The sequence below is a fragment of the Mustela erminea genome, chromosome 13 (genome assembly GCF_009829155.1).
Source record: "Mustela erminea isolate mMusErm1 chromosome 13, mMusErm1.Pri, whole genome shotgun sequence".
Taxonomy (NCBI): Eukaryota; Metazoa; Chordata; class Mammalia; order Carnivora; family Mustelidae; genus Mustela; species Mustela erminea.
This window is the reverse complement of record NC_045626.1, coordinates 63,907,884-63,935,279: the sequence shown is the minus strand read 5'-3', so window position 1 is coordinate 63,935,279 and position 27,396 is coordinate 63,907,884. Positions and strand designations below refer to the sequence as shown.

Here is a 27,396-nt window from a genome sequence, read left to right as displayed (position 1 = left end):
GGAGTGGGTGTGAGGAGGTGTATAGCTGTCCCACGCTTCTGCAGAGGCACTCTGGGAAAGCTGAGGTAGTGTTGTCAAGGTCAGGAGCAGGGAAGCCACATGGGGACAGGCTACAGAAGAAACAGAAAACAAAGGGCAGACAAGCAAATGTTAAGGATTTTTTGACATTTATAGAAAAATAAAGAGAAGGGATTTTTAAATCCAGAAACAATGGTGAGGCTGGTCTGAAAGCCATAGTGCTGGAGTGAGGAGTCAAATGTTTGAGCCCGAAGTCAGGCCCTAAGGGCGGGGGGTGCGTGGGGGCAGCTGCTCCCATGGGCTCTTCTTCCCATCCTGAGGCAGGGGGGCCAGAGCAGGCCCACGGGGGAACATGGCTATGACCGTCCAGAGTCCTTGCGGGGGCGGCGGCGGGGGTGGGGGGCAGGCCTCAGCTAGTCCAGGCAAAAGGCAGCAGGAGAGCTTTTAGGAACTCGGGTCAAGGCTCTGGTCAAGGGTACTCAAGCCACAGGCAACAGGAGCTCCCTAGTCTGTGGCAGCACCCAGGAGCTGTCCTTCCCAGGCCTCAGGCGAGGAGGTCGGGCTCTGCCAGCCTGTGTTTCTAACGAGGTCCCAGGTGCTAACGCTGAGCATACAGTACCCAAGGGAGACGACAAAAATGGGGCCGGGGAGGAAGGCAGAGGCACAGCCTCTGCCTTACCCCACCCAGGCCCACCGTGCAGGTGGGCCTAAGGGCCACAGCCCATGCCTGGTGGTCTGAGATATCATTTGGGCTTGGCCCCGGCCTGGGAAGAGGGTCGGGCCACTGTACCAAGTGAAGGCGGGGAAGGCCTGTGGACTCCTAGGGCCAAGAAAGGGGACTCCTGCAACAAGCAAGAGCTTTAGTGAGCTGTAGTCAGAAAGGCAGAGAACTCCGTGGTGTGGATACAGGTCCCCAGCCCTGAGTCCCTCTAGGGCTCCAGAGGGGCAGACCTGCTGCTACCAGGAGCTGAAGTCCCCAAAGCCTCGGCTGGGCTTTTTCTTGGCTGCAGGGACAGCTGTGCTGGTTGAAGGCTCTTCCTCTGCTGCCCGTTTCCTGGGAAGAGGGGAAGTGCTTGAGCTGCTGGGTGTAGACGAGTCCCCCGCGCTGGGAGCCCATGCACACCCACAGCGCCTGCTCAGTGTGAGGTCACGCAGTCACATATTCCCCCCCAACCCTGAGTCCTTGAGCTCCAGCCTACACAGTGGCCCCCACAGCACCTGCTCTCCGCCATTGTCCAGTTCTCTCGCCATGGGTGGGCTCTAACCATGGGCGCTGGGAAGCCCCGCAAATGGGACGAGCACCCTCACTGCACTCACGTGGCTGCTGGGTTGATGTATTTGCCCACCCCCTGGCGGTACGTCTGGGGGCCTTGGCTCCCCGCCTTGGGCTGTTGAGTTTTTATAGCGCTTTCTGGGGCCGCCTCCTCGAGCTGTGTCTTCTTCCGTTCCTCAGCAATCTGGGACAGAGCAGGGCAACAGCTGGCTTGGAGCCCCACAGGCTGGGTGGGGTTCCTGCAGCCTCCCGCCGTCCCGGTGGCCTCCTCACCTGAGCATCGGCCTCCTCGTAGGGGTCCACAAACACGGTGGTGGAGTCGATGCGGATCTCCTCCTAGCAGCAGAGGGAGACAAGTGAGTGGGCGGTGGGAGGCGGCAGGCCCCTCCAAACCCGCCTGCCCCGTGCCCATCCTGGGCAACAGTTCCCCCAGTCTCCCTTGGCACGTACCTTAGGGCGGTCGGTTTTGGGGTCACTCTCCACGTTCTCCATGGCTGTCAGCGTGTCAAAGCCCCCAACAACCCTGTAGCCAAGGAACAAGTGTACCTCTGAATGTGCCCCAGGGAAGGATACCCCCCCAAAAGCATGGCAAGAGGGGCAGAGGATGGGCCTGAGAAGGGCCACATGGATGGGGGCGTGGCCTGGGGAGGGGAACCAAGGGGGGGGCAAGTTTGGACAGGGCAGCTGACCAGAAGGGGCTGGAGTGGCCCTCCCCTCAGCCAGGAGGTCCACAGAGCCAGCCATCCCCTGGCTAACAGAAAAGGCTGTGACCTCAGCAGTGATGGTGGTTGTGAGACCAAATGAGCACTGAGCCGGGCATGGGGAAAGGCAGTGAGAGGGTCCCACTGAGAAATGAGCCCTCCCACACCAGCAACCCCAACCTCTTACCGCCCAAAGATGGTGTGCTTCTTGTCCAGGTACGCACAGGATCGAAAGGTGATAAAGCTGGGCGAGGAGGAGGGGAAATTAGGAAGAGCCTGTGAGCTTCCCCACCCAGCCTGCTTGGCCCCCAAGGCTTCTGGGCACCCACTAGGCATCCCTGTCCCCCAAAAGCAGCTCTGAGAAGCTGGTGCTTCACTTGTATGCGTGGACCCCACACATATGCCTGGTTGGGGCAGGCCGTCAGGCAAGGCCACTGAGGGGACCGGAACCCCGGTTCCCCAGGAGAAGGCCTGGGCAAGGCCAGGGGAGGCTCTGCCACCAGATCAGGCTGCAGCCAACTTCTGGCGGACAGACACTGCCAGAGCCTGCAGGCAGAGGCTGCTGGGAGGGGTCTGAGGTGGGGGGAAGGGAGACTGGACACCAGAGACCATCCCACTGTGACAGCACGTGAAGATGCACGGACTCTGAACTGGAAGAGAGGAGACGGGCAGGAAAGGAAGCAGAGACCCTGAGGAATGTGGGTAAACACCCATAAATGCTGACCTAGTAAATTTTCAAATCTAATTTGGTGTAAAAATGAGTGAAATTTAAATATCCAACTATACGAACATGTGAGCTGGCTGGGCTGGGGGGATGGCACAGGCAGGGTTTGTCTGCGAGGGAGGGAGAGAGATTAAGTGGTAAGTGCAGACTTTAAATAAATCTACTTAAAGCCAAAAGTGACACATAACTTCCAAATCAGGTGAAAGAGAAAAGGAAGAAATGAAAAGTATTTTTAAAAAGGGGAAACCACGCATGCCTGGGTGGCTCGCTCAATCAGTTAAGCATCTGCCTTTGGCTCAGGTCATGATCCCAAGGTCATGGGATCGAGCCCCACATCGGGCTCCCTGCTCAGCGGGAAGCCTGCTTCTCCCTCTCTCTCTGCCCCCGCTTGTGTTCCCTCTCTCGCTGTCTCTGTCTCTGTCAAATAAATAAAATCTTTTAAAAAAAGGAGGGGTAACCAGGAAGTACAAATTAAGATAATAGAAAATACAGATACTGACTAGAAAGTTAAGTACACACCTACGACTGTCAGTTTGAATTAAAATAACCCCAAATCTAGGTGTGTGCCATTAAAAAGACACCCCTAAAACCTCAAGAATCTGGAACGCTCCAGGTAAAAGCATGGAAGAAGACGCCCAAGAAGAGATGGGAGAGAAGCCTTCTGGGGCAGGGTCTCTGGAGGAGCAACCGGTTTGGGCCGGAGAGCCCTCCTGGGACACCATGTTACCCACATCCCCGACAGCCCACGGCACACACAGTCAAGCAAGGGACAGAAGCTGAAGCCCATTCCACCGGGGTCAACACCCCTTCAGACCCGACCAGGCCTGACCAGACGCGGCCAGCAGGATAGTCTCCACAGACACCCACAACTGTGCAGACCTGAGCTCTGACCATCAAGTGGGTCTCTTGGCCATGCGTTGCTAAGACAGGTCAGGAAGCTTAAAAGGGACTGAAATAGTCCTGAAGGAAAAAGGAGGAAAGAAAAGCAATGACAGGGCAAACAAAGATATACGAGAAAGGAAGTCAAGTCTACAATTCGTTCTATGACCTAAGAAGACAGCGAAGGAAACACGAGCCGTAGGCATGCACAGCCTCGGACGTCTGCGGTGGTGGCGAGCAAGATGGGAGCCTGGGAGAGGAGAGAAACAGGAGGAAGCCAGTGAAGATGGAAATAGAAGGAAATCGCATAAAATAAAAACAGGAAAGCCTTCCGTAAACCATTAAGGAGAGCGGGAATGCAGACAAAGTGACGGACAGGAAGGGAGATGCCGCAGAAGTCTGGAAATCTAGAGACGGACCAGTTCCTTTCTGGCACAACAGCAGCGACCCAGATGGCCCTCAAAGCAGAACCCGAACTGAGTCGTCAATGTGAAAGATCCGCAAAAGGATCCTGGCATGTTACCTCACCAAGCAGACCGGAAGTGAGCTAAACCCACCCCAGACGGTTCACGCTGGGCCTCAGGCCTGACCAGCCCAGCTGCCTTCCAGGACAAAACAGTGACAAGCCAGGCTGGTCAACCCAACGCTTCTGTCCACAGATTCCAGAAGGAAAAGAAAACAGTCTGATCGTACTAACAGATGCTAAGAGAAAAGCCACTGGAAACACAGCCTCTCCCAGAGTCGGGCCGGCAACAAATTTGATCAGATGGCAAAACAGCACGGAACCTGAGAGCGGGACACCCACGTGCTCCCCTTACAGGCCCGACCGTGAGGGAACTAGTGTCCCCGCCGGAAGAGCAACAACACCTTGAGCTGATAAATGCTGAATATCTAGGAAACCCAGGACGCTTTTTTTTTTTTTTTTTTTTTTTAAGATTTTATTTGTCAGAGAGAGAGAGAATGAGTGAGTGCACACAAGCAGGGACAGAAACAGGCAGGAGAAGCAGGTTCCCTGATGAGCAAGGAGCCCTATATGGGATTTGATCCCAGGACCCTAGGATCATGACCTGAGGCAAAGGCAGGCACTTAACTGACTGAGCCACCCAGGTGCCCCAAACCCAGGACACTCTTAATAAACTATTTGAATAAAGTAGTTAGATATAAAATCAACTTTTTTAAAAAAAGATTTTATCTATTTGAGAGAGAGTGTTAGGGCACACAACCAAGGGAGAGGCAGGGAGAGGGAGAAGCAGGCTCCCCACTGAGTAGGCAGCCTGACACAGAACTCGATCCCAGGACCCTGGATCATGACCTGTGCTGAACACAGATGCTTAACCTACTGAGCCACCCAGGTGTCCCCCAAAATAGACTATATGAGCAACTGAACTGGAAAAGAATTTTGATTTTAAAATACCAAATAAGGGGCACCTGGGTGGCTCAGAATATATACTGTATACTTTAAAATACTACGGACGATTCTTCCAACTAGGAATACCTGGAAAAAGTATCTGGAAAACAGATGCCTAATCTAAAAAGCTCTGAAGAAAAATACAAACCTCCTCAAAAAAAGTGAGCAAAGAGGAAAGAGTTGACAAAGAACAAGCAGAAACCAAAGAAGTTTTAAAAATCAGAAATAATGGAAGTCAGGTGAACTATAGCTCCCAGAGAGCGAAGGACAGACAGATCAAGAGAAACTCTGGTTGGCTGGGCACCCCCATTCCACCCAATGGGACGGTGCTGCAGGGGAATCCCATCAAATGTGCAGGAACCCACCCCCCCCACCGCCGCCCCACCGCCGCCCCCCGACTGCTGATGCCACCATCACCAGTCACCGGGCCCCATGTTGCACAGACGGATCTCCCCTGTTCTGCCCACTCCATGGAGTGAGGCTCCTCTGGAAAACTGTCTTGCCTCCACTCCTGCCCCTCCCAGGCTGGGTCTGGCCACTCCCCTCCCCACACTCACTCCTGTGGGGCCCTCACCTCCTGCCTTTCCATCAGGACACGGGGCCACCCAGGCCCAGACTTCCAGCACTCCATGTCCTGGGCCACCCCCTCTCTGCGGCCGGAGCCAGCTTCTGCCGCCTCCCACAGCCTCCCTTGGGCCTCTGAGCAACCACCCAGGCTTAATCCTTCGTGGATGCATGCACAAACACAGGTGTGGGGTTGGGGGGATGGGGGTCCTCTCCCCCAGGGCGCTGCCTACTTTCTGGGCAGGATTCGGGTGGAGCACGCCCTGGAGGGCAAAGCTGAGAGAGAGGACCCACCCACAGGTGCCCAGTGACTCACAACTGAGACTTGTTGGCGTTGGGCCCTGAGTTGGCCATGCTGAGGATGCCCCGGCCCGTGTGTGAGAGGTTGGGCCGGAACTCGTCTTTGAAGGGTTTTCCCCAGTATGACTCCCCGCCTGTGGGAGGAAGGGGCAAGGCTAGCAGCAGCAATGCCTGGATCCCGGCCAAGTGTGACCAGTGGATGCAGCCCAGTTCCACAGATGTGCGCTGAGTCCCGAGGGGCCCCGCTGAGTACTCCAGGGGGCAGCCCTGCTCTGAGGGAACCTCATCACCATCTCCCCACGGACCTCCCCACTTCTAGCCCCCAGACCCCTCAGAGCCCTGCATGGGGCTGGACCCCTAGGACAAGGAGGACAGGGTGAGAGCTACAGGTCATGCCCACTCACACCACAATGGGTGAGGACACTGCCTGGGCCCTTGGAGCCGATGGACCCAGAGGGGGCTCCAGAGCAGCCAGAAGGCACCGCATGGCCTCTCCAGCCCATCCAGGCTGTGCAACCATCTCAAAAAAAACAAAAAAAAACAAAAAAAACAAACCAAGGGATGCACCTAAGGTCACCCTCAGGCTAGTGGCTGTCCTATCAGAATCCACATCTGGAACTCTCTTGGCCGCACAGCCCCCACCCAACTACCCCCCCATCCACCCCACCGCAAGGCCTACAGAGCAGCCAGAGCTGCTGAGGAAGCCCGCGCACCGGTGCCTACCTGTGCCGGTGCCGGTGGGGTCACCCCCCTGGATCTGTGAGAGGAAGCAAGGCCAGTCAGCAAACTCTGCCCTGGGAGCCCGAAGTCCCTGCCAGCCCTCCACTCGCTCCCCACCTGCCTGGCAGGCCTGAGGGCGACTGAGTGCCTGGTGAGGACACAGCCCTCCTGGGCCAGCTCTCTGCACGAGCCCAGCACAGCCGGGCTGGGTACTCACAGGGGTCAGTCTGCATGCTCCCCGCCCGGGGAGAAGGGGCTCACAGGTACGACTCTCAGCAGTCCCCGCAGCCCTCGCCCCGGCCAGGAGCCCTATGGCCCCCACGGGGGTGCAGGTCTGCGGCCAGCGCAGATCCCCCTCACTCACCACGAAGTTCCGGATGGACCTGTGGAAGATGGTCCCATCGTAGTACTGCTTCTTGCAGAGCTTGATAAAGTTTTCACAGGTCTTCGGCGTCTACACAATAGCCCAGATGCCTCCGTGAGGCAAGGAGCAGACCGTGGGAGGATCACAAGCACCACCCAGGGCCCGGATCAGGCAGCGGGGCTGGTCAGCTGCCCAGGCCAGACCCGGTAAAGCAGCACCGTGAGGCTGAATGACAGGACACGTACATCTGCCATGACCCTGAGCGAGGGCCACCAAGAGACACCTGAGCAAGTGGGGGGGCAGGGGGGTGTGCATGCGTGGAGCCTGACCCCTTCTGTGGGATGGGTATGCATGCCCATCCAGAACACAAGCCCAGGAAGCACCACGCGCAGCTCCCAGGGTCCCTTCTGGGGAGGGGAGTGTGGGCACTGGGCTTCTAGGGGGCAGGTGGAACATTCGTTCTCCCACAAGCGCATACAGGTGTGACTACGGACTGAAAAGCTGGGCAGGCGTGCGGACTCTGGTGGGGACGGCCACACGCACCATGTCGCAGTGCAGCTCCAGATTGAGGTCACCCTTGTTGGTGTGCAGGCGCACGTAGCCCTTCTTCTTCACAAACTGGTAGCGCAGCACGTCCTCATCAATGGCGGCTGCAAACCGAGGCCTGGGTCCGTGCTGCCCTCCGGCTGGGGCAACAACCCCTACCCATACCAGGTCTGGGGGGAGCCCAAGGATGGGCCCTGGCCAAGCACGGGCTCACGGTGCCCCAGCCACAGGACAGGGTGGGTCTAGGGGCCGGGGGACACGGCGGGGCTCGGCAGGTAAGGTGGGAGAGCCTGGAAAAGCCTGGAATGGGATGTCATTGGATAGGAAGGGGACAGTGGGGGCCAGGTAGGCCGAAAACACGAGAGGAAGAGGCATGGGGCCAGTGCCAAGGTGGGATGTAGGCTGGAGCCCAAGAGAGGACAGCCCCGGTGGGTGGCAGGAGGACCTCCACCCCCCGGCTGGGCCCCCACTGCAGCCTCTGCCCCCCCAGACATACACACACACTTTCAGAAAAGGCCTGTCGCTGCCTAACCACACCGGAGCCTAACCACACCAGAGCTGCCTAAGCACCCATGAAGGCCAGGCATGACGGCATGTCGCAGGGTGCAGGGGCAGGATGCCCGCCCTTGGCCGCTGTGAGGCAGCCTGCTGGGGACGGACATGCAAGGGCAGCTACCTGCTTCGTGCGTGGTCTCCGGAACCATGGCAGTGGAGGTAAAGGAGGCGCTGACCTTCCCAGTGGAATAGTGTGCCTGCAGAGAAAACGAGGTGGCCCATGAGCAGTGTCCCGGGAAGCTGGAAGGCCAGGATCCCACCTCTCGGAGCCCCCTCAGTGCCCTTCCTCCAAGAAGCTGTCCCTGGCGGCCTCCCACAGGGCCCAGCAGTGACTTCTGGGGGGCCTGGCTCTTTCTCTAAAGGCTCAGGGAGTGAGGGGACTGACCGGGGGCATGTGCGACAGAGGGCCCTGACCGGCCAGGAGGCTGAGACCCAGGTGGCCAAGGCTCTCATGGTAACTGAAACCCTGGACAGAACTAGGAACCAGGAACCAGTCACTGCTGGGGTTCACAGTATGAGGGACGCTAGTTTCTTTTCAAAGGTTTCAATTTCCTAGAGTAAACACACTGCTTTTTCAATCAGGGAAAAATAAGCCCCAATACGTTAAAAATATTTTTATCAGAGACAGAGAAGAGGAAAAAAAAGGTATTTCTCCCCATCAGAAAGAAGTACACCAAAATGCTAAGCACTGCTGTTTTAGAGGCATGGGATTGTGAACAACAAACTTCCTTCTCTCTTGTGAGTTTTCCAGGATAATCCTCTGAGGGAGCCTCAGAGCCCTCCCTCCCCCATCCCCTGGAGCCCTGCCTGAACAAGGGAACAAGCAGCTTTGGGGCCTGACAGGCCAGGGCACAAATCCTGTCACCATCACTGCCAACTGGGGGCCTTGGAGCCAAAAGTGGGTATCATGAAAAGCAAACGTGACACCCAGGCAGAGGCCCAGGCGGTGGGCACCAGCTGTCCCCTCCCCTCAGCACCATGGTCCCCTGAAACACCCCTGCAGTCTCTCCCTGGGCTTCCTCTGGGCAACAAGTGATCTGCTCTGCAGGGCAGTGACTGCATCCCAGGGGCTGTCCCGTCCCTGCTGTCCTGAGGCTGCAGTGCCACATGGTAAGCAGGCAGAGGTCCACCCAGCCTATCTGCTCCAGGCTGCCGAGCTTGGGCCAGCGTGAGACACAAACCCCGTGGGCCCCCAGCATATGCACCAGCCACCTCCAGCCTCCTGAGGCCCAGCCTCAGTGCAGGCCGCCTCTGGGCCCCCAAGGGGCAGCTGGGCTCTGAGGGGTCCCAGCCACCACCCTCCAAAGGTATCCCAGGGCCCCCACGAGCCCCTTCCCTCAGGCCCTCTCTGAGGAGCTGAGATGGGCAGGCCGGCTGCGCTGACAGCTATGTAGCCCTCTGCCTACTCACAGCATTCAGCTTGTCCACTTTCTTCTTCTCGGGGACCTTCATGGTGGCCGCCAGGACCTCGTCCCCTTTGAACTCCTTGTAGAGCTCCTGCAGCGTCTCACGGGTCTCGGCGTTCGTATTTTTCAAATAATAAGATGGGTCCTGTTTGGCCTTTTCTTCATCTACAAAACAGCACAGTGACCCTGCTCAGACAATCCCCCAGTGATGTCCCCAGACAGGCGCGACAGGGACAAGAGGCCAGAGCCAGCTGCAACAGCAGAAGCCCGGAACAGGATGCAGGCAAGTAAGCCGAGCCCCCACACAGTGACTCCCGGGGACCACGACACAGGGGAGGGGACGGGGAAGAGTGCGAACAACAGCTCGTAAGGGCGGCAAGACAGCCCACCCGCAGGCGCTTTCCACTGTGGTCTACTCTGGGCTCTGTCCCTAGCCGCGCCCTGGCCACAGTCACCCCTTACCCTCCCAGGACCTGCCTCCGTGCCAGAGGGACCCAGCAGCCTGCACTCATGACCTGTCCCTGCAGTGGGAACAGAGACAATTTCTAAGGAGCAAGGGGAGGACTTGGGAGAGGACATGCACTCAGGGGGCCTGAGGCAGAGTCCTGAGTGGGGAGGAGGTGGGGCCCAGGCCTCCACCATATGTGGCTGTGGGCACCAAGCATATGGGCCCCAGCTGGGACTCCCCACATCATGCCCCCCATGGGCGGGTGTGGGTGAATGCGGTCGTGCCAAGGTCGGCACAGAAGGGAGCATTGGCCAGTCTGGGCTCAAGCAAGATTCCTGGATGTTCCTGCCCCCAGCAAGGTGAGGGCTTTACCCAGAAGGCATGGACCTATTTCACCCAAACCCCTGGCACCAAAGCCAGCTGTGCTTATACTTACCAGGATCTGTCATCTTCATGTTATTCTTCACATGAAAGAAATCAGAGACGTTGAATTTGTCCAAATTGGTGGGGTCCTGAAGCAAAAAGAACATGCGCAGCAGAGTGAGCCGGGCTACAAAGGACAGCCGGGCGGCCCCAGGGGCATAGGCCCGGAAAGAGAGAGGGAGGGGCACCATGGAGATCTGGGGTGTCAAGCAGGGAATGGAGGGCACCTGCGGTCAGGAGCGGGCTCTGCCAAAACAGGGCCAAGAGCAGGGGTGGGTGGGGGGGGTGGTGGACAGACACTGGCATACTGTGTCCCGTTCTCCCCAGCATACGGCCGATGAGCATGGATGGACGTTCATCTAGGGGGTGACGGCAGATGTGAGGCAGCCAACTTAGGCCTCCCACACACACACACCCTCACCACACTCCCTTCAGCCCAGCTGCCAGACACAGAGCCCGCAGCACCTCGGGCCCACCCCGTGGGAGGGAGCATGCATGGACCTCTGATGAGGATGGGATAAGTCAAGGATGGGAATGGCCCACGAGGCCACCCCCAGAGTTTCTAAGTCCAGGTCTTTCAGGAGCCCGCTCAGGGCTGACACCTAGAGGCACGTCCTATGCTCAACACTGGAGTAGAACACATACCTGCCCGTCCTCTCTCACCTGGATATGGAGATGGCTTTGGGGGCAGAGATAAGATACCCTGGCATAGCAAGGACAGGGATCGGAAGGAGACATGTGAGAGCCAGACAGAAGCGGCCGTGCAAAGGCCCAGGCGGATAGAGAGCAGGGGTGCTGGAGCTGGGGGCACTGCCAGCAGTGGGGGGCAGCTGGGAAACCACAACCAGGCATGCCCAGAGCCTGTGCAGGGAGGTGGGGTTGGCAGAGGGCATCGGGGTCCACCCTCAGAAGAGCAGTGGCAAGGGGATGCCCACCTGAAGGGTGATGATGTCCTGCCGAGAGAAGGGCTCGTCCGTCAGCAGGTCTCGGAAGTTCTTGGCCTTGATATTTAACTGTTCCACTGCCTGCAGCCAGGAGGGAGCCCGCTGTTAGGGTGCCTGCCCCAACCCTGGCCCTGGGAGCCAGGAGGTCACCCAGGTGCCAGTGCCATTCCAGGGGGGAGGGAAAGGATGGCACGACCGTGTACCCCCCACCCCAGAGGGTGGAGCCAGCTGAGCCGCAGAGACTAGAATCCGCCATCTCAGCAAGGCTCACGGAAGGACACTCACGCGACACACAGCAGACATCAGCAAACGGGCTCTACAAGGCCAGCCTTGCCGCTCTACCAAGCCCCTCAAGCCAAATCTGTGCTCTGTGGGCAGCAGTGACCCCCAGAGCCTCTAGGGCAGCACTGGCCACCCAGACCCTGCCCACAGCCAGGGACAGGTGGGAAAACAGCTCAGAGAGGGCTTCCGCGCGACATGGTGCCGTGGCGACTGCTGTGGTACCCTCTGCCAGCCCACCCGGAGCAGCAGGCTGTGGGGTGGAAATCGGGGCCTCCCCACCCCCACACCTGCCCACCAGCCCGCATCTGCTCCTCCTGGGGACTCCAGCAGGAGGTGGGGCGGTGGGTGCTCAATGCTCCCCTCAGCCCTGGGCCTGCCCTCAGAGCACAGGTTCCCTCCCAGGGCCTGATCAATGAAGACAAGGACTGCGGGGCGGACCCCTGGGGTACAAAACCAACCCCCAGGTTTCAGGTCTGGAGGCCACCAGAAGGGCAAACCTCTTCTTGATTGCACTAGTGGCTCTCAGAATGCAGGCTCCACAGAGACAGGCTGTGCCCACGGTGCCCGGGGCAACCTCAGCACCAGCCCAGGGTTGCCCTGAGACACACCCCTAAAGAGCCTACAGGCAACACGGTTCCCAAGAACCCACCTCGTAGGTATAGACATTGCCGGTGGTCCTGACAGCTACAATGTGGGTGTTGTTGGTGAACACGGTAAACAGCACTGGGCAGTGGTACTTTCCTAGAAAGAAGGCACATAAAAAACCAGTCGGAGAAAGGGCCAGGGTCAGAGCAAGGGAGGACACAGAACCCTGTGTCAGCAGGCCCAGAACAGAGACCCACAGACAGTAAGCTGCTCAAGTCCCCGGCTCCAATCCCAGTGGGAAACTCCTAATCGTCCTACAAAACCCAAGCCCCACGGCCATCCTTGAAGGCGTCTATGCCATCAGCCTGCTGCTAGCAGACACTACCCTGGTCTCCTCCTCCTCCACCTCATACCCTGCCACATTCCCTAACCCCCTGTACCCTTGCCTGCATTGTTGCAACAAACTCCCACTGCCCTCCCTGCCCCTGCCTTGCCAGCTCTGCACCAAGCAGCCAGGAAGCCCGTTCAAGTATACAAATACACTGCGGAAGAAGGGGGGAGGATATTTACAGATTGAGACTCAGGACAAAGCAAGCACACAGATTTGTGTGGGCTTCTAAAAAATCTTGATTTGAAAACTAGAAGAAAAAGATTATGAAAGTATTCCAGAATTTTGACCACAGGCTGGATATCTGATACTAAAGAATTCCTGTTAAGTGTTTAGGTGTGATGATGGTACTATGATGACTTTTTAAGTCCTTATCGTTTAGACATACACACTGAAGCACTTAAGCATGAAATGACATGGTATCTGGTATTTGCTTCAAAATTACCTAAGCAGGTGCCACACGGGAGCACAGATAAAACCACACAGCTCTGAGTGGGCAGGAACTGAACTGGGTGATGGCTACGGAGCAGGGATCACCATACTAATTCTACTTTCATTTGTCTGGAGTTTCCAATTAAAAGCAAAGCCAAAGAGGCACCCAGGTGGCTCAGTTGGTTGAGTGACCGCCTTCAGCTCAGGTCATGATCCTGGAGTCCCGGAATCGAGTCCTGTATCAGGATCCCTGCTCAGCAAGGGGTCTGCTTCTCCCTCTGACCTTCTCCCTCTCATGCTCACTCTCTCTCATTCTCTTTCTCTCTCAAATAAATAAATTAAAAAAAAATAATAAAATAAAATAAAATAAAAACAAAGCCAAAAGGGGGCCTGGGTGGCTCAGTTGGTTAAGCGTTCAACTCTTGACTTCAACTCAGGTCATGGTACCAGGGTCCTTGAATTGAGCACCACGGCAGGCTCCGTGCTCAGCGTGGAGTCTGCTTGAGGATTCTCTCTCCTCCTCTCCTTCTGCCCTTCCCCTCCTCATACACATGTACATGCCTGTGCTCGCACTTGCTCTCAAATACATCTTTAAAAACAACAACAAAGCAAAAGGGGCACCTAGGTGGCTCAGTCGGTTAGACATCCAACTTTTTTGTTTTGTTTTGTTTTTAAAGATTTTATTCATTTATTTGACAGAGAGAGAGCATAAGCAGGCAGAGTGGCAGGCACAGGGAGAGAGAAAAGCAGGCTCTCTGCAGGGCAGGGAGCCCAATGCGGGACTTGATCCCAGGACCCTGAGATCATGACCTGAACCAAAGGCAGATTCTTAACCAACTGAGCCATCCAGGTGCTCCAAGCATCCAACTCTTGATCTCAGCTCAGGTCTTGATCTTCGTGCTATGAGTTCCAGCCCTGCACTGAGCTCCATGCTGGGTATGGAGCCTACTTTTTTTTTTTTTTAAAGGATTTTATTTATTTATTTGGCAAAGAGAGATCACGAGCAGGCAGAGAGGCATGCGGGAGATGGGGGCAGGCTCCCTGATGAGCAGAGAGCCCAATGTGGGGCTCAATCCCAGGACCCTGAGATCATGACCTGAGCTGAAGGCAGAGACAACCCACAGAGCCACCCAGGGGCCCCTTGAGCCTACTTTAAAAAAAAAAAAAAAGAAAGAAAAGGTGCTGGCTGGTCGAAAATGTTAAAACAATAAAACCAGGTGAATGGTCGGATGGTCAGATCTTCTCTCCTCTCTGGCTGGCAGCTGGGAATCCTGTGGGTGCCGTGTCCTGCATGACTGCTCTGCACCATCCCCACCCCGGACCCCTGCTTCTACCCCCACACTGTCCCAGCAATATAGGCCTCCTCAGGGCCTTTGCACCGGCTGTGCCCTCTGCCTGGAATGCTTATCCCCACATCCCCTCACACCTCCTGTCTCATCGGATTTCCACACAAACCCCATCAGTGTGTCTCGCTGTGACTCCCTCACCTCCCCGCTCCCTATCTTTGGTTGCTGGCAGAAGCAGCATCTGACACGCTATGGTGAACCATTGTCCAGTTTCCTCCCTCACCGTAATGTAAGCTCCTTTTACTCCAGGAGGGATGTGGCCTGTTTTGCTCTCTGCACATGGCAGGCACTCAGTAAATATGTGCTGAATGAGACACACAGTGGGCCTCTGAGTCAGCAGATCTCCGAGCTCCTCAGAGCTCAGAGCTCTGAGCAGGAGGTGTGCAGTGCTTATCTATCATCGTGGAGCTCTGAGTCCCCAGGCCATCCACAAAGCGCCATGCTCCAGTTTTGTCGAGGCCTACCCTCATTTACAGTGAGCTGGCACCTACTGTGGGCCAGGCTCTGGGGCAAGATGGGCGTGTCAGGCCCCAGCATCTTCCCCGGGATGCACGCACCCATTAAGCACTCTCAACAACCTCAGCCACAGCACCTGCATGGGCTGCTAGAACTGTGCCAGGCCCACAAAGAGCCAAGAGCAAGGTGGGAGCCCGCGGGGAAGCACCTCAGCTCTGGTATCTGACAAGAACAGCAGAGGGTGTGGAGAGCTGGAAAGCAGGATCCCTGGGCTGGCGTGGGGCTTCACAACCAGTGGTGAGAAGCCCAGCCGAAGAAGTCCCCAGCAAACCCCACACACCCCCCACCCCCACCTGCCCTGGGCCTCTGAGCAGCTCCTGCCTCAGCAATGAGCAGACCAGGGTCGCAGCTAAACAGGGTCCATGCCCACAGGGCCCAAATGTCCACACAATGGCCATCCGCAACCCTCACGGCCCCACTGCCCTTGTGGGAAGCAGTGCCCAAAACTCAACATTTTATCCCCTCCCCCCCTCCCCAGCTTTAAACCATCTGGACCTTTAAGGAAAAATTGTTACATCTTTTTTTTTTAAATTGGGGCAAAATACACTTAACTTTTGCCACTTCAACCATTCTATTATTTTCAGTAATCTTTACTGCCAAGGTGGGGCCTGAACTCACATCCCCGAGATCAAGAGCTGCGTGCTCCACTGACTGAGTCAGCCAAGGCGCCCCTACATATTTGAAAAATTAAGGGGCGCCTGGGTGGTTCAGTCTGTTAAGCAGCTGCATTTGGGTCAGGCGATGATCCCAGGGTCCTGGGATCGAGCCCCATGTCAGGCTCCTTGCTTGGCATGGAGCCTGCTTCTCCCTCTGCCTCTCCCTCTCCCTGCTTGTGCGGCCGCTCGCTCTCTCTCACACAGACACAAATACATAAATAAAATCTTTTAGAAAAAGAAAAAGAAAAATTAAGTGTCCGGCTTGATCAGACAGGAATGATGGATTCTGCAGAAAACATGGTGAGAGGCAGGGGCGCTGGGGTCTGAGCACAGTCTTTAAAATGGCTGTAAAAGGGATCTCTCACCTTCCTTGTTCTTTGCAAAGTTCAGCCTGATCAGGGACCTCCCATCCAGTTTCTGGAAGAAAAATTAATAGTTAATAAGGAGCAAGTGGCTGATGTGAAGAAATGCAGGGCCTATGAGGATGGGTGAGGCAGAGAGATGGGCAAGGTCTCTGAGCACGCAGAGCCCTCACAGCAGCAGGCAAGAGGACAGCCACAGGGGCCGCCCGGAGGGCCCTGAGACCCAGCAGTCACATGGGTAAGAGGGGCTGCTCCACGGAAACCCCAGCCTCTGAGCAGCACACTGACCTGCTCACAGGGCAACCCCTGCCTAGAGGCCGAGAGTGGAGGTGTGTTTTATACTTCTCAAATGCTGACACATTTTTATTATGAGCCCTGATGTACTGACTACTTCTGAAGTTAAAAATGAATGTTACCATGAGAGACTACGAACTCTGAAAAACAATCTGAGGGTTTTGGAGGGGCAGGGCGTGGGAGGTTAGATGAACCTGGTGGTGGGTATTATGGAGGGCATGTACTGCATGGAACACTGGGTGTGGTACAGAAACAATGAATTCTGGGGGCACCTGGGTGGCTCTGTGGGTTAAACCTCTGCTTTCAGCTCAGGTCATGATCTCAGGGTCCTGGGATCAAGCCCTGCATTGGCTCTCTGCTCAGTAGGGAGCCTGCTTCCCCTTCCCCTTCTCTCTCTGCCTACCTCTCTACCTACTTGTGATCTCTCTCTCTCTGTCAAATAAATAAATAAGATCTTAAAAAATAATAATAATAAACTGAATTCTGGTACGCTGAAATTTAGAAAATAAATAAAAATTTTTAAAAAAGAATGTTATGGGGGCACCTGGAGTGACTCAGTCGGTTAAGTGTCTGACTTCGGCTCAGGTCATGATCCCAGGGTCCTGGGATGGAGCCCCGCATTAGGCTCCCTGCCCAGCGGGAAGCCTGCTTCTCCCTCTCCCGCTCTCCCTGCTTGTGTTCCCTCTCTCGCAATGTCTCTCTCTGTCAAACAAACAAATAAAATCTTAAAATAAATAAACAAATAAATGTTACTTCTTCACCTAGCTGTGGAGTACATGAGCGTGCTCCTGCTGATCTGCAGTAGGACTAGTTTGCTGAGTGGGGGAGGAATCAATACCCCCACGTGCGGAGTGACTGTGATGAGATCCTCCAGTTTTTAAATTTCCTGCGCCATCTGTAGTTTACCTCTTCTATCAGCGACTTTACAATAAAACAAGGTCCAGGCAGCCAGAAGAAAAAGCTGCCCCGAGGTCGGGGGCTTGGACTGGAACAAGAGAAGGGGACTGCAGAGAGACCCCTTCTGGGGAAAGCTGCATGCCCGGGAGCACCTAACTGAGAGCCCACATCCTGGTGGCGCCTGGCCATTCCAGTGCGGGCCTGGCCTAGCCCTGCCTAGCCAAGCCACAGAGGAGATGCTGGGCAGGTGACCCAGGGCCAGGCCCCCATGTCCTCGCCCTCCTGCAGTGGCCAGCCCTCACCCGCTCCTCCACGGTTGGTTTTATTCCTGCGGTGGCCCCTCAACTGCCCCCGCCCCACCACCAGTGCAGTGAGCATTCAGCAACGGGGTACTCGCTCCCAGGCTGCTCCCATCAGACAGCCCTCCTGCTTCAGGCCCAGGCAGCCTGGTACAGGATCCTGCACACAACATGCTCCTCCTGGGTCCCCAGGAAGTGACATGGGCCAAGCCAGTTCCTAGTGAACTGCCCCTGGTTTAGCTGCCACGTTAGGCCTGGCCAGAGGCCGAGCCCAGAGCAGCTACATGTTTTGGGGCCCTAAAGAGCACCCATGAAGCAAAAAGCCTGAAAAAAAAAGTGCCCTAGATGCAACCAAATGACAATATCCATGGGGAAGGAGACCGAGGCCATGATGACGAGCAGGGACAAGAAGACCTGAGGCAGTCCAGGGGTAGGGTGGAGGCGGAAAGCCACCACTGGGAGCGCAGAGCACAGAGCCTTGGCCATGGACGAGCCCTGCACAGACTCGTCTGCTGCAGACGTAACACTCTTGTCAGAGAAGGCAATGAACCCCGAGTACAAGCCAATCACGGGGCACAGGCAGGCAGCACAGACCCCACAGGAAGCCCCTGGAAGCCCACAAGAGCTTCCCAGCAGAAGGCCTCACAGGAAAACACTGCCTAGTCACGCTTTTGAATGACAAAAAGTAAGGAAGAACACAGCAGACATCTGAAGGAGAGCGCTCTTCTTCCGGAGACCAGGGTGCAAGCACCACCTCAACCATCTGAGAAAAAACCCCACAGGCTCTGGGTGGCTGGGCCCAGAAAGCACGACCCCCCCAGTCTAATCCCCTTTCTTCCAAGGGCAGGGAAAAACCGCTGGTGAGCCACCCACCTGATCCGAGGGGCCAAGGGCACCCTACACTCTGTCACAAGGGCCAGAGAAGTCCAGACAGCACAGAAGGGCCTCTAGGAATCAGGTAACAAGACCTCAGCTAAGTAATGAACCAGTGACATTTCACCTGTCCTAAGCTAGCAACCAGGACACTGTTCACACTGCTCGCCCCCTCACTAACCTCCCCCTCAAGCCTCACAGCACCCAGGTCCTCCTAGGCCTCCCTGAAGGTGGCCTCCACCCTGCATGGCCACCAGGGTCTCCATCACAGAGCCGACCAGGCCTCAGCCAGGTTGCTGTCTTCCCCATCAGGGCAGGGCCTCATCTTAGCAGATGGGCTCCAACCCCCTGGCTCCGGCCAGCTCTCCGCTCCATGGTGCCAGAACCGGCTGCCTCGCCCAGCCCGCTATTCCTCCTCACACAGGCCATATTTCATGAGGTGAAAAACCTCTCGGCCTCCAACACCTCCCCCTGGTGTCGACTGTCCTCCAAGGACCCACAGAAGTCCCTACCCTCCCTGCTGGCCCTCCTCATCCCACCTCCACCCCAACTGCCTGCCCCACTCCATGCACCCAAATCCCTCCTGCTGCTCAGGGTTCTACTTCGAAGGGATAGACCTTCCTGCTGAAGCCCCACTGGCCTGGAACACCAAGCAGAGGCTGGATCGCCCAGTTCCACCTGCCTGTCCCAGGCACCTCTGGCACAGGATGTAAGTGACCCAGTCCTCCCAAGATGGGACTGCACTAAAAGATTCCTACTGGGCTCTCCCAGCCCCGGAGAAACAGAGACCCTCATGTGACAGCCCCACAAGGCCCACAGGTCCATCTGTAACAACAACCATGGGTCCAGGCTCTCTGTGCCCCCTCCTCAGCCTCCATCCTGGTCCAAGTTCACGCAGCACCTCCTGCACAGACAAGGGCACAGCCCCCTGGCTGCTTTCCCACCCTCCACCTTGCCTCCCTGTAGTCCTGTTTCCTACACCACAGCCAAAGTGAGCCTTCAAAACGCAGGCCAGGGGCGCCTGGGTGACTTAGTCGGTTAGGCGTCTGTCTTCACCTCAAGTCATGATCTCAGGGTCCTTGGATCGAGCCCTGAATCAGACTTTCTGCTCGGCAGGGAGCCTGCTCCTCTCTCTGTCTGCCACTCTGCCTGCTTGTGTGCTCTCTATCAATAAACTCTTTGAAATAAAACAAAGACACAGGCCAGATCACAACATGCTTCTGCATGAAACCCTGTCCAGCTTCCAGCGCCTCCAGAACAAACCCAAACTCCACCCCAGGGCCTTCAAGCCCTGCCTAACATGGCCTCTGACCATCTGCCACCATCCCCGGGTCTCAGCTTCAACGGTGCTGCTCCAACACCCTTCCCCAAGGCCCTCACCCCCCATCCCCGGCTCCCTGCCGGGGAGTGCCCCCACTTCCCACAGCTGATAGCACCCAGGCCCTACCTGTTGCAGCTGTGGAACTGAAGAAAGGGGCCTGTGCTGCAGTGTAAGGGAACAAGAGGGCCCCAAGAAGTAAGGGGACCACCAGAGTATGGGAAAGGCAGCAGCCCCACAGGTTTATGATGGAGGCCCACAGTGGGGGGCAGAAAAGGCGACTATGCTGGAACTTGGCTCTGGGGTTCTTTTCCCGAGTAGCACAGAATTCCTGACACTGGGCCTATGTGCGTGACAGAGAAGGAGCTGCTTAACCTTAATCATGATAAAAACACAAATTAGGGGGCACCTAGCTTGCTCAGTCAGTGGAGCATGCAACTCTGATCTCAGGGTTGTAGGTTAGAGGCCCGCACTGGGTGTAGAGATTATTTAAAAGTATAATCTTAAAATGTTTTTTTAAATATTCTCACCCTGAGGCAAAGAAAGTTTCTAAAAACTTGATCCTTGTGGTTATTGAGGGTATGGGAAAACAGGCATTTGCCACTTCTCTGGAGGACAGTTTGCCAGTAGCTGCTGAAACAGAAAACACACCCTCCCCGTGACCCAGGAGTCCTGGGAGGACCCCCATATATGTGTCCAGAGATGGGCAAAGGGTGGTCGCTGTTTGCTGTAACAGCAGGTGACTTCCAACATGCCACAACAGCCCCACAAGAAGATGTGTGCAGCCACGACAGGACATGGAACAGCTCTACACACTGACGTTCAGATCTCTAACACCCCAACAGGCGAGGAAGCAAGGTACAGTGGGGTTCCCGCGTGGGACTGCATCAGGACCCAAGGAAAGAAAATGGACATCTGTACACACGCATGTACATGTAAGGAACATTTCCAGAAAGGAACAGTGTGTGCAAGAGAGGGGAGGAGAGTCCCACTCATGGTGCCCCATGCACAGTCCTCTACCGCTCTCATGTGTACGCAAAAACCACAGAACAAAGGACAGACGAGAGGACAGCGTTCAATCGGCATTATTTAAAAACTCATGCCCCGCCACCTACCTCACCGTTGCTGGGGTTGGTCCCATACTTCTTAAGCCAAGGGACGATATTACTGAAGGGAAGAGAAGAGAGAATGTCAGCCAGGTGGCCCGGTGCAGCCCGGTGACGAGCCCACCATCCACCAGGGCCACGTCCAGGTAAGCGGTGCGAATGGGCTTTGCTCCGCATCACTTCTGCTAGCCCCTTGCCTTGACCAAGGAAGTGAGGAGTGTTTCTGGATACATGGGTTTCAACGTATATCCAGCGTTTTTATTGTGGTTATGGATAAACAACACAACGCAGCAAAAAAAGATAAATGTAAATGTTGATACATCCACACAGTGACATACTGGGCCAGCACCAAAAGTCAGGCTTCCAGAGAATTCTGAATGACACAACTGGGTGAAAAATGGATTTAGAATTGTCTTTGCAGTACTACCCCAACCATGTACCACAAATAAACTCACAGAAAAAGAAGGGTATAAATGTTGACCATAGTTATCCCAGATAGTTTTATTATGGCAAATTTTTCCTTTAACTTCGATGTATTTTCCACATTTTCTAAATAGAGACTGAAGCATGAAGAATTTACAGAAGCTGGTCTATGCTGGAACATAAAACACCATGCTTCAAAACACAGTACGGGGAAAGTGTACCTCAATTATGGCTCTACTTTCATAAATCGAAAAGTATTCAAGTTCGTTAACATTCCTAAACAGGTATAGCCAGGCCAATTAGAACCATAGGTGCCCCCACCCCCGGATGGGGAGAGGTCAATGCTACCCCAGGCAGGGAGAGTAGTGCCTGCCAGCAAGGCTGCCTGCTCAGGGGTCACAACAACACTACGGTCTCATCCCCGAAGCTCTGAAGTCTCCTGGGTCCCCAAGAGGCCACCCAACACTCCCGAGGCTGCCAACACCCCAGCGTGGCCTGGCTTGGCAGTGCCTAAGACTCAAACCCCCCAGCTGGTTCCATACCCCCTTCCCGAGTGGGTGTCAACAATCTTGCCCCCATGTTAGCTCAAAAGTCGAGGGAAAACTCACAGCAAGTCGAAGACGACACCCTCAGGGGTGCAGACCGGGTAGGCGAAGGGCTGCAGAGAGAGACTGAGAAAAGAGCAGAGTCACTCCAGGTCACACAGTGGCTCCCATGACTTCTCCCTTTGTTTCTTCCTTCCTCCCTCCAACAATTCCAGGGATCCTCTGCCCAGCCAGGGCTGGGTGTCAGTTCAGAGGTGAACCCCACATCCCTGCCCCTCAGAAGCTCCCTGCACACACCAATAAATACAAGGCAAGGGTCCCAAGAGGTGCTGAGAGCACCTTGGGGCAACAGCAGCCTCTCTTTCCCCACACTCTCTGCTGTGTCATTTGACATGTTCGAGCCCAAAACAAGTTCCTGGAGGCAGCCTTGTGGGGGCAGGACTAGAATCCACTCCCTAAAACCTCACAGAGCAGGCAGGCCACACTCTTCTACTGAGACCTGCCCTCTCTCATCCCAAGAGACTCTGGTGGGCCTATCCTGGTCTGGGGGTGCTGGGCCCACTCCTGCTTAGAGTATGCACACAATCCCCCCCTCCCCATTTCCAAGGGGTAGGCATGTGACTCAGGCAAGTGCCCTAGGAGCCCTGGGTAAGTTCTAATACACGGATATGGGGGTAGATGGGTCTGCAGAGTCCCAGACTGCCACAAGCCATTTACCACCTCGTAGAGGGTAAAAAGCAGAACCCACAGATGAAGGGAGATTATACCTGGTGAACTTCCTTGAGCCAATACCCTTTTCTCTTGCACGGGGTTTCCATCGCCAGCCATCAAGAGCCCCAGCTGACCTGGCTTGTTTGTAAATTGGTCATCTCTAAGTTGGATCAGCACAGGTCAGTCCCCAGGACCTGGAGATTCTGGCAATGATAGGGTCACCTCCCCAGATGCTGCTCCAGAAAGCCCTCAAGGAACAACCTCACCACCTCAACCAGTGGTGATCCTGCTGCTGCTGGGGGCTGATGACAACAGGGTCCAACACCAAAGCAAGCTCCAGACGGCAAGCTCCATGCATCTTCTCCAAAATGGGCCTCAAAGGGCATATTCTCAAAGCGCATTTTTACCCAGAACCCAAGGTACTTAAAAAGTGGATGAAACACAGTTTAGAGACCTCTTGGAGGAACTGGAAACCAAGGATGAAAGTATTTCCATAAAATCCATTCATGTACACTCTGAATGAGACCAGATTCCTGGGAGGCTGATGACAAATATCCATGGGGAGAAATCCAACCAATGATGCCTCTGTCTCACTTGTGGACCCTCCCTGAGCAAGTGCCAGGAGCAGGGAAAAGCCCTCACTCAATGCAACATGGGATCTTCCTGGGGCAGACTGAGTGGCTGCACCCTTGGCCCTTCCTACATGCTCACTGCCCTGTGGTGTCTATCTGAGAGCACTAGGAGAGCTCTGTCAGTTCTCAAGGCTCATCATGACCTACGGAATCAGAAACCAACGGGACACACACATACACCCACACCCACAATGCATGTGTCCAGACCAGGGATGATCACAGCTTGAGTTTGGGGAAACTGAGGCCCAAGTGGCCCATCTCCCCAACCCCCAATGTCTGGGGTTCGTTAATGCTAGTCCCACTTCTCCAGCAGACCCACCTTCTGTTCATACACATACCAACCATGGTGGGAAGAAGCATTTGGGAGTGTCTACATTTGGGTCTCTCCCCATCCCCAACAGTAACCTGTGTTCCCAGGGAAGGGGGAAGGGGTTCACAGTATCATGACTACTACTGTTGCTGTTACTACTTAGACCCTGGACTAAAAGAAAAGCACAAAAGACATGGGCCCGGGGTCAGACCACTGGATTCAAGCCTCAGTGGCATCACTTTCTGGATGTGGCGCCAGGGTGAGGGACTTCCCACCTTTTTTTTTTTTTTTGGACAGACAGAGACCACAAGTAGGCAGAGAGGCAGACAGAGAGAGAGGGGGAAACAGGCTCCCTGCTGAGCAGAGAGCTGGATGTGGGGCTCGATCCCAAGACCTTGAGATCATGACCTGAGTCGAAGGCAGAGGCTTTAACCCACTGAGCCACCCAGGTGCCCCGGACTTCCCACTTTTAAATACTGACTCTCTCAAGTGTAAGACAGGCTTAACAACAGAGTCTACTTACCTTAGAAAGAAAGAAGCTAAAAGAAACGATGCATAAACATACAGACAGAATGAGCAGAAAGTTAAGTATTAATTCTTATCACTCTAAGGTCACCTTCTCTCAGTTCAAGGAAGATCTAGGTGGGGGAATACAGACGGAACCCACATATGCCTCCCCAAGGACCAGATTCACTGTCAAATAACCGAGTACCAGGAAATAAGTAGGAGGGACAGATTAACACTCGAAACTCTTACCTGCAGTGATCAAAAGGTAAACGACGAAAATTGGCTTGTGGGATATCTGTTTAAGATGAAAATAAAAGAAAGCTTATTCTATAAATAACTTCACGTATGTGTTCCTACCACCAACGCAATCCCATGTTAAGAAATAGTTCATGTTGGGACGCCTGGGTGGCTCTGTTGGTTGGACGACTGCCTTCGGCTCAGATCATGAAGGAGTCCCGGGATCAAGTCCCGCATCAGGCTCCCGGCTCCATGGGGAGTCTGCTTCTCCCTCTGACCTTCTCCTCGCTCATGCTCTCTCTCAGTGTCTCTCTCTCAAATAAATAAATAAAATATTCAAAAAAAAAAAAAAAACTTAAAAAAAAAAAAGAAAAGAAATAGTTCATGTTAATCATCTAGTGCAAACACTAGTGTGGGTTAAAAAAACCTTTCAATAGGGGCGCCTGGGTGGCTCAGTCGTTAAGTATCTGCCTTCGGCTCAGGTCATGATCCCAGGGTCCTGGGATTAAGCCCCGCTTCGGGCTTCCTGCTTGGCAGGAAGCCTGCATCTCTCTCTCCCACTCCCCCTGTTTGTGTTCCCTCTTCCAAAAAAAATAAATAAAATCTTAAAAACAAACAAAACCTTTCAATAGGTAGAACACATGGAGTATATCAAGAATGAACTTAGAGCAATAAGCCACTGAGGTTGGGTTTCTCCCACAACATTGCTGTGGGGCTTGGCTTGGCTTTCCAAGACAGCTGTGCTGGTTTTATCCCCATCAGCAATTAATGAGAATGTGCTCTTTTTAATGCAGCCTTGATAAACTTGAGTATTATCATTCTTTATTAACAGAAAAAAAGAATGTTTATTTATGTCAAAAAATATCACCACCAGGGTGTCTAGGTGGCAGTCAGTTAAGCATCTGACTCTTTTTTTTTTTTTTTTTTTTTTACAGATTTTATTTATTTATTTGACAGAGAGGGAGATCAAAAGTAGGCAGACAAATAGGCATAGAGAGAGGGGAAGCGGTTCCCTGCTGAGCAGAGATTGTGATACAGGGCTAAAACCCAGGACCCTGAGATCATGACCTGAACTAAAGGCAGAGCCTTAACCCCCTAGGCCACCCAGGTGACCCTAAGCAACCAACTCTTGATTTTTGGCTCAGGTCATGGTCTCAGGGTTATGAGATCAAGGCCTTGTCCTCTCTGTGCTCAGCATGGAGACTGATTGAGTCAGTCTCTCTCTCTCTCTGCCCCTCCCCCCACCTGCAGTTGCTCTCAGGCATGCTGTCACAAAAATATATATAGATATATATACCCTCACCGAGATTAATTTTCTCATGTGTTCAGTGTTTTTTTGTGAATTATCTGTGTTCTCAACCCATCTGTCTGCTACACTTTCTGTGTTCTTGTTCATTGTTAACTTTTGCATTCTCACTGTGTAGTGAAGACCATTATTACTTAATTACAAACCCCTCCATACACACACATCCACACCAAGGGAAAAAGAAGGATTTCATGCCTTACCTGGTTTCTTGCCGCCATAGAAGTGAGTGTATTCAGCACAGGTAATGTACCTGAAGAAGAGAAAGAGAATGTTACTACCAACACCCTTTATAAAGAGGACAGTCTCTGGAAGTAACCGATGACTGAATCGTTTCACTCATTCAACAAATACTTATAAAACACCTGCTACGTATCAGACACAAAGTGGTTAATGCAACAGAGATACACAAACTAATAAGCAAATACAAATAGTCCTGCTCTCCTCTGAAGGAAATGAACAGAATTTAACAGAAGGCTTAAAGATGCAAAGGAGCTAGCCATGTGAAGATCTGAGGGAAGAACTTTCCAGATAGAGGGACCAAGCAGGCTTATCACATATAAAAGCCCTGACATAGGAAAAGCTGTTGTGTTTTCAGAAAAGGGTGAAGTCGCTGAAGAAAAGCACACAGGGGCATCCAGGAGCAGATGAAGAAGGGTGGTGGTCAGATCATGCAGGGCCCCACAAGCCGGGTAAGGGCTAAGGATTGGCTTTAAACAGTATGGAAAGCTGCTGGAGGGTTTTGAGTAAGGCCCTGGCATGACTAACATAAGTCCTCAAAGCATTTCCCTGGACCCTGTGTAGAGAGGGACAAGCAAGAGAGGTAACAGAAAACCAATCAGGAGGCAACTACGAAGGTTCAAGGACGAGTGCACATAAACTCCTACGGGACGGTTGCTGGATGAGTGAGAAGTGGCTCTTGGAAGAGCCACAAGGATTTACTGATGAACAGGGGGAGGAGAGAGCCGCAGAAAAGAGGCCTCAAAGCTAACTCCCAGACTTCTAAGAAACCCAACGGCGGTGTGACCACTGAGAGAGGGGAGATGAAGGAGGAGCACATTAAATTTGAGATGTCTATCAGACCTCCAGCTGGAAATGTTGAGTAAGCAGCTGACTACTGCAAGAGAGGAGATCACAAAGAACACAAAGGGAAGAAAAAACGTGGAGGACATGGATGTATGAAGTCTGGGAGAGGAAAGAGGATCCAGCAAAGGAGGCTGAGGATAGCGATGCCACTGAGGCAGACGTAAAACCAACAGCCTATGGTGTCCCACATACCAAAGAAGGTGTTCAGAAGGAATGAGGTGGTCAGCTGTGTCATGCTGTTGAGAAGCCCAACAAAATGAGAACTGTGAACTGATCACTAGATTTAGCAACAGAGAAGTTTCTAGGATCCTGACAGGAGTAGTGCTGGGGAGTCAAGCCTGCCTGGAGTAGTTTCAAGAAGACATCAGAACACAGCAAGCAGACGCAAGTCTTTCACGTCTTGTGAGAAAAAAACCAACAAATCACAGTGGCAGCTGAAGGGGAGCACGGGGCACGACTAGTTTTGTTTTAAACTGCAAGACTCCGGGACATGAGTATAGGCGGATGAACAAGCATACAGGGAGACTGGAGGTGCGGGAGAGGCAGGGGCTGATTCGGGAGCAGAGCTCGGGAGTGCAGAGGGGCCCGTGCTCGCCCAGCGCCAAGGCAATGGGAGGGCACGCTCAGAAGAGGGCACCTACGAACCGGGAGCCCAGGAGACCTCGGCGCTGGGGGTGGGGTGGACGGGGGTTAATTCCCCGCCTGAGGAAAGGGCAGAGGCTTCCGGGACAAAGCGCCATTTACGAGCCGCTCTGAGAACCAGCTCTGAGAGAGGGAAGAACGGCGGCGCGGAGTGCGGGACAGGCGGGCACTGAGGCCGAGCGAGGCTCCGCTCCGCTCCGGCTGCGGCTCAACTTACATCTTGTCCTTCTGATGCTGTCGCTTCCCCATGGCGGCGGCAGCGGCGGCGCTGGCAGTGCCAGGACTAATGAGTGCGGAGAAACGACGGCAAACAATCCAAATTCCGACTTCCCGGCCCAGCTAATTACTTCCGGGTCTCGTGGACCCGCCCCGG

General features: G+C 54.5%; 1 protein-coding gene across 2 annotated transcripts; it reads right to left on the bottom strand.

The window, feature by feature from the left end:
- Positions 1-150: 150 nt before the first annotated feature.
- PPIL2 (peptidylprolyl isomerase like 2) lies at positions 151-27,396 on the bottom strand. 2 transcript variants are annotated; one of them, XM_032310389.1, is made up of 21 exons: positions 27,241-27,396; positions 25,499-25,548; positions 24,005-24,050; positions 23,772-23,787; positions 21,659-21,721; positions 20,637-20,688; positions 15,844-15,895; positions 12,205-12,296; positions 11,265-11,354; positions 10,343-10,418; positions 9,463-9,623; positions 8,174-8,249; positions 7,495-7,601; positions 6,952-7,041; positions 6,591-6,624; positions 5,884-6,001; positions 2,180-2,236; positions 1,742-1,814; positions 1,565-1,627; positions 1,336-1,475; positions 151-1,072 (listed from the first exon to the last, which is right to left on the bottom strand). In XM_032310389.1, the coding sequence occupies exons 2-21, from the start codon at positions 25,514-25,516 to the stop codon at positions 976-978; spliced, it is 1,521 nt and encodes a 506-aa protein (XP_032166280.1). In that variant the 5' UTR covers positions 25,517-25,548; positions 27,241-27,396; the 3' UTR covers positions 151-975. The 2 variants fall into 2 exon arrangements, with proteins under 2 accessions (XP_032166280.1, XP_032166279.1); XM_032310388.1 differs by lacking the exon at positions 23,772-23,787.